We start from the raw sequence: 7,500 nt of genomic DNA, 5'->3' as shown, positions 1-7,500 counted from the left end.
TACACCAGCGGTAAGGAGCAGCAGATGGCCTACAACACGCTGATGGAGGTGCCTCCGCCCCTGCTGTACCGGGTGCAGCACCACTACAACTCCCACTACGACAAGTTCGGAGACTTTGTGTGGAGGAGCGAGGATGAGCTGGGACCGAGGTACACAGCCATGCGTACTGTACACTCACACATACACACACTCATACACACACGCACACTCTCTCTCTCACACACACACACACACACACACACACACACACACACACACACTCTCTCTCTCTCTCTCACACACACACACACACACACACACACACACACACACTCTCTCTCTCTCTCTCTCTCACACACACACACACACACACACACACACACACACACACACACACACACACACACACACACACACACACACACACTCACACACACTTCATCACACACACTAATCTGGGTTTGGTTTGGTTTGTTTTTTGTGTTAGTTGGTTTATGTTGATATGCACCATGCCATCTTGAGATGCTGGCTCAAGGGCATAGTTTTACTTTGCACAAGCAAGCCGATATAAAATGCTGTAATGTTGTGCAGTGCAACTTAACATTAAACAATTCAAAGTTCTGCTAATTAATGAAACATCATTTGACTTGAGCACTCATTAATGGAAAGGCAACACACTGTATATAGTCCAATAATCTAAAAGGTTTTTAGAGCAATGGTTTACTTTATCTACTGTACAACACATTGTGTAACACAGCATAACAGAGCCGCCAAGAACAGTATACCATGTGTACAAATGATGCAGACAGTGATGGAGCATCCCATCACCCCAACACTGAATACAGTCAAGTTTAGCATCCTACCCCAACACTGAATACAGTAAAGTTTAGCATCCCATCACCCCAACACTTAATACAGTAAAGTTTAGCATCCTACCCCAACACTGAATACAGGAAGGTTTAGCATCCTACTCCAACACTGAATACAGTAAAGTTTAGCATCCCATCACCCCAACACTGAATACAGTAAAGTTTAGCATCCCAGCACCCCAACACTGAATACAGTAAAGTTTAGCATCCTACCCCAACACTGAATACAGTAAAGTTTAGCATCCTACCCCAACACTGAATACAGTAAAGTTTAGCATCCCATCACCCCAACACTGAATACAGTAAAGTTTAGCATCCCATCACCCCAACACTGAATACAGTAAAGTTTAGCATCCCAGCACCCCAACACTGAATACAGTAAAGTTTAGCATCCCATCACCCCAACACTGAATACAGTAAAGTTTAGCATCCCATCACCCCAACACTGAATACAGTAAGGTTTAGCATCCTACCCCAACACTGAATACAGTAAAGTTTAGCATCCCATCACCCCAACACTGAATACAGTAAAGTTTAGCCTCCCATCACCCCAACACTGAATACAGTAAAGTTTAGCATCCTTCCCCAACACTGAATACAGTAAAGTTTAGCATCCCATCACCCCAACACTGAATACAGTAAAGTTTAGCATCCTACCCCAACACTGAATACAGTAAAGTTTAGCATCCCATCACCCCAACACTGAATACAGTAAAGTTTAGCATCCTACCCCAACACTGAATACAGTAAAGTTTAGCATCCTACCCCAACACTCAATACAGTAAAGTTCAGCATCCCATCACCCCAACACTGAATACAGTAAAGTTTAGCATCCTACCCCAACACTGAATACAGTAAAGTTTAGCATCCCATCACCCCAACACTGAATACAGTAAAGTTTAGCATCCTACTCCAACACTGAATACAGTAAAGTTTAGCATCCCACCCCAAGTAACCCAGTACCAGTAACCCAGTAAGGTTGGCTCATGAGCTCCTCTCACCACTCTGGCCCTGACACACACACACACACACACACACACACACACACACACACACACACACACACACACACACACATGGTGTCTCTCTAAGACATGTCTGCGTTCACGTAGAGCTGCATGACCACCTGAGGCTTGCTGAACATTGTAGTCGTCAGATCTGAACACACTCAAGCGTTCATGGGAAACTCTGACATGAGAACACCACAAGAATGGGTCCAATTGTGTGTCCAGTGAAGAAATTCTATCCTATTGGTCTACCACAAATTCAATTTGCATTTGCTGTAAACTTGATGCCACCACTTATACCAGATGCACGCCAGCCAAGTCTGTGTGCTGTGGGGAGCTTGACACCAAACACACACAAGTCCCATCAGCATAACGTTGTGGAGTGTGACTTTGAGGGTTCTCGACACCCTGAAATCTCTTGGAATCTCCCAGAATCTCTCGGAGACAACTGGCTGGAATTGTCTGGAAGCACAACATTTGTTAACATGTAAAGCACTCCATCCCAGGAATTTGTTCAAAACTGATGAAAAATGCCTCAGCTATGCCTGGAGATGTGCTGTGCAACGCTACGCTATGACTGTGGTGGGCTACATGATGCTACGCTACACTGTGATGTCAGTGGATGCCAGGTCTCAAACCAGCTGAGAGAAATGTGCAAATGGCAGACAAATGTGCAAAAACCAGCACTATTGGAAATGGTAGCACACACACACACACACACACACACACACACACACACACACACACACACACACCATAATAGAGGCCTCACTGTATCCCTCTGGCGTCTGTTGGGGAGAGGAAGGGCTCAGTGGTGGGCAGGAGAGGACATGAATGCAACTTGCAAACCAGTCCGTAGCCTAAAGACTTAAAACTAATCTAACTAGTGCAGAGCCCTTAGATGTGGCTTTTTTTGTTCGTATAACATGAAATTTGGCACTGCACACACTCGTGCCATTAGGATGACACCCACCAAATTTGAGCGCAGGCGGATGAGTGGTTCGAGAGTTATGCGTGGACAGACACACAGACAGACGTTCCTTGCATTACTATAGATAGATAACTAGGCAGTAGTGTAATGCATGAGGGTCCTACATGTATAGTGAATGAAGCGGCTGTAATGTAATGCTTGAGGGTCCTACTGTACATGTTTAGTGAATGTAGCGGCTGTCATGTAATGCCACTGTAGCAGGTTGGCACCCGCAGGGCAGAAGGCGTGAATGGTGGAGGCGAATATGTAAATACTAGTTCACTACCCTGGAACACGTGCGGCCAACCCATCAGCTCACCCAGCAGTCTGGTCGGATGGGTTTACCATCATGTTGTTGTCATGACACAGATGTCACTTTCGTTTCTCCAAGTGTTGTGTCCGAGAGCCCGTGTTGTGTCCGAGTGCCCATGTTGTGTCCGAGAGCCCATGTTGTGTCCGAGAGCCCGTGTTGTGTCCGAGAGCCCGTGTTGTGTCCGAGAGCCCATGTTGTGTCCGAGAGCCCGTGTTGTGTCCGAGAGCCCAAGGGATGGTGACCCCGTGGGGTTGTTTGTTCTGGCCTTGATGTGCAGCAGGCTGACGGGCTGAGGTGACGTTCCCACAGCTCAGGCAGCTCTCGGGGGCACACACGGGGCATTTACGAGGCAGCTCTCAGGGGCACACACGGGGCATTTACGAGGCAGCTCTGAGGGGTGCGGGGCATTTCTTTACGAGGCCGAGGTTTAGAACAGGCTGCGTCTCAGCCCCTCAAGACGTCAGAAGAAGACGAAGCGCTTTCATCTCCGAGCCCCTAAATACTTGTTTACCTTCTGCTCACTTGACTTTTCCCCTCTCTCTCCCTCACTCATCACACAGCAACACACACACACACACACACACACACGCACGCACATATGCACGCACGCGCGCACACACACACACACACACACACACACACACACACACGTAAGCCCATACTCACCAGCATACACAGACACATTCACACAAAAGTACATATACACATGCATGCAAACACACACACATACACATGCCCCTCCCCCCCCTACACACACACACACACCACACACACACACACACACATACACACACCACACACCACACACACATACACACACCACACACACATACACACATATATATGTAAACATTGTGGTCAGTATGGTCACTATGTTCTTAACTCTACCTCCTCCTCATGCTCTCCCTCACTCTCTCGCTCTGGTATCCCACTCGTCACACACACACACACACACACACACACACACACACACACACACACACACACACACACACACACACACACACACACAGAAACACTGTGGTCAGCAGTAATTTTGGACTGAAAACTATTGGTTTAGGCTTTGGCTGCAGATGCAAGTCTATGAAGCCAATCATGAGCAGCGTTCTTCCATTAGAGTGCCATCTCAGAAGGACATAAATCTCGTCAAAAAAATCTGCACGCTGCTGCAATATATTTTCACATGTTTTTATTTCCTTTAATTTACCTTTTTATTCTTATTTCATGCTGAATAGGTACCTGCATTTTACGTCCAAGATGTAGAAATTACAGTATTATTTGTACTTAAGCATTTATGAAGAGATTAAACTCTTTGAGTGCTTGAGATCATTATTTCTGGGCAATAACTTCGGACTGGATATAGCAACAACAACAACAATATGATTGTGTGCATAAAACACAAATGGGACCTCATACTTTTGCAAAACAATAACCACATCAATTAGGCATAGGAAGATGATGAAAGACTATAATCCATCTTGTTAAAATATATTAGAATGTCTCTCTCATTTAGGCTGACACACACACACAGCAGTGCTCGCCCGTACACACACACACACACACACACACACACACACACACACATTATACAGTGAGAGGGAAACGTGATGTGTGTCGTAAAGCAGCGCTTGTTGGACGACGTCACCGGTGCAGCGGGCCTATCAATACGGTGTCAATACTAAGGCCATTACTGAGATGGATCTGGAGACGCCCATCAATACGGCACCAATACTGGACCCATTAATCTGATGCATCTGGCCACGTCCATCAATCCTGCCCGCTGACGGCCCCCGAGCGCCCGCGAGCTCCGCAGAGAGAGCGCCGGTCATCGCTCGCACCAGCTGAGCCGCTCGGCCCTTCCCAGCACGCGCTCGTCAGCTCAGCAGCCTGCCGTCCAGTCCCGCGCTGGCCGATGCTAATCAGATTAGCCGCGAGGAGTATTAGCCTCGCCACTTACTATGAGGGCCGTGCGTGGAAGGCAGGTCCATTGAGACCCAGGGTTCATCTGAACCGCATAGCCGGTCCAGTAAGAGTTGTGTGGTCTGTGCAGGTTGCAGGAATCTTCCTCGGCCCTCACTATAGGGTGTGTGTGTGTGTGGGGGGGGGAGCCAACCCTCCTTGATCGATGTGATGGTTCAATAAAAGGCTTTTGATCGTCAAACGTCCTTGGCCTTTGGCCAAACCACCAGCCGGATGAAGGATCGCTGGTCATCTTCAGAGATGGACACCACTCAGTGCCAGGAATCGAAGTGGCTTTGTTCATAGGCCTGATTGATCAACTGACTTTATTTTGATGATTTTCAAAAGCACATAGAGCCCTGCAGTACAGAGATCATGTTCATCAAATGGATGCAAACTCAGCAAAACCCAGAATCTTATTTCTGTTGTGGTGCTCATGTTTAGATAGATAGATAGAGTCTTTATTGTCCTATAAGGATATTCTTCTTCACACATCAATCAACATTCCATAAAAGAGATTTGTAAAGAGCATTTGATGTTCACATCACATATGACTTATCACACATCAGACATCACATATTGCACATTGCACATTACACATCACACATAACATACAAGTACAGTATAACATATAACATATAATGTGACACCCACCACATGTAACTTGCATCCCAATAAAAAGACAAATAACATCACTCCCTGCTTTATGTACTGAAGACTTGTTCAGTATGACAGTTGTCACTTTTGTCACTTGGAACGGAAGAATCCTTAACATGTAGGCATGGGAACAGGGAAGGCTTGTCACGAATCGTCCAGGACCTTCCAGATCCTGAGCCAGGTTTTTTCCTGTGGCTGGCTGTTCTGAGGGCGCTCCATTCCCAGGCAGTTTACTCCAGTCCATGTTTTGCTGCTGCCCTACCTCTCCTGTCTCCCTGCTCTGCTGATCAGCACACCTGTGTCTGATTACTCAATCAGGCATAGTATTTAGGCCGGGCTCTTGGAATCATTCAGTGCGGAGCTATCTTGTATCTTGCCATGTTGCCACTGCTGCTGCTACACTTTCCCTTTGGATTGACCTTTTTGGATTTACCGTCTTTTTCTGGATTTTTTTGGATTGAACTTTATTACTGGACTTTGGACTGTTTTCTGTCCTGGATTTTTGGATTACTGTGTCTGGATTGTTAGCTCTCGACCTTGTCTGTTGCCTGCTCTCATTGACTTTCATTGTCTTACTCTGCATTGGCCTGCTGTCTCATTAGAAGGAGTTTTTGTCCTCTGAACATTAAATTACTGTTTAACCATTTCCATTTTTGCTTGTGTCCTACTTCGGGGTCCGACCAGTTCATCTGGCCTATTGGCCGTAACAAGGCTTAGCTTTAGAGGGTTGACCACACATTTGGAGTGATGCTATCAAGACATAAAACAACTTATATTCGCTAAGCTAATATTATAATAGTAACACTACCCCAAGCTAATATCTCGCTAAGCTAATATTGCAATAGTAACACTACCCCAAGTAATATCTCGCTAAGCTAATTTTGTAATAGTAACACTACCCCCAAGTTACAGTAATATCTCGCTAAAATAATATTGTAATAGTAACACTACCCCAAGCTAATATCTCGCTAAGCTAATATTGCAATAGTAACACTACCTCAAGCTAATATCTCGCTAAGCTAATATTGTAATAGTAACACTACCCCAAGCTAATATCTCGCTAAGCTAATATTGCAATAGTAACACTACCTCAAGCTAATATCTCGCTAAGCTAATTTTGTAATAGTAACACTACCCCCAAGTTACAGTAATGTCTCGCTAAGCTAATATTGTAATAGTAACACTACCCCAAGCTAATATCTCGCTAAGCTAATATTGTAATAGTAACACTACCTCAAGCTAATATCTCGCTAAGCTAATATTGTAATAGAAACACTACACCAAGTTACAGTAATATCTCGCTAAGCTAATATTGCAATAGTAACACTACCCCAAGCTAATATCTCGCTAAGCTAATTTTGTAATAGTAACACTACCCCCAAGTTACAGTAATGTCTCGCTAAGCTAATATTGTAATAGTAACACTACCCCAAGCTAATATCTCGCTAAGCTAATATTGTAATAGTAACACTACCTCAAGCTAATATCTCGCTAAGCTAATATTGTAATAGAAACACTACCCCAAGTTACAGTGATATCTCGCTAAGCTAAGTGTCTTGCATACCAGACTGGTGAAAAAGAAGATTCTGTTTTCAGAACACTCATTTATTCACTTCCTAGAGCACTAGAGAATATCCACCATATTGTTACTCACATACAAACATACACACACCGTACATCCATATGTGAATAAGATAGAGTATATGTAACTATGTAGTGGTTATTCTATGAGTAGGAATATCATAG

The 7,500-nt window shown here is 44.9% G+C and overlaps 1 protein-coding gene across 1 annotated transcript in view; it reads left to right on the top strand.

Moving 5' to 3' along the window:
- The window catches only part of LOC134101194 (astrotactin-2), a gene marked incomplete in the record, with an annotated part of 85,178 nt that overhangs the window by 69,940 nt on the left and 7,738 nt on the right, over positions 1–7,500 (top strand). Inside the window, 1 exon segment of the mRNA XM_062554792.1 lies at positions 1–149. This exon segment is cut by the window's left edge and continues 35 nt beyond it. Coding sequence (XP_062410776.1) covers positions 1–149 — 149 coding nt within the window.

Source organism: Sardina pilchardus, chromosome 14 (genome assembly GCF_963854185.1).
Source record: "Sardina pilchardus chromosome 14, fSarPil1.1, whole genome shotgun sequence".
Taxonomy (NCBI): domain Eukaryota; kingdom Metazoa; phylum Chordata; class Actinopteri; order Clupeiformes; family Clupeidae; genus Sardina; species Sardina pilchardus.
This window is presented reverse-complemented; position numbering and strand designations above follow the sequence as displayed.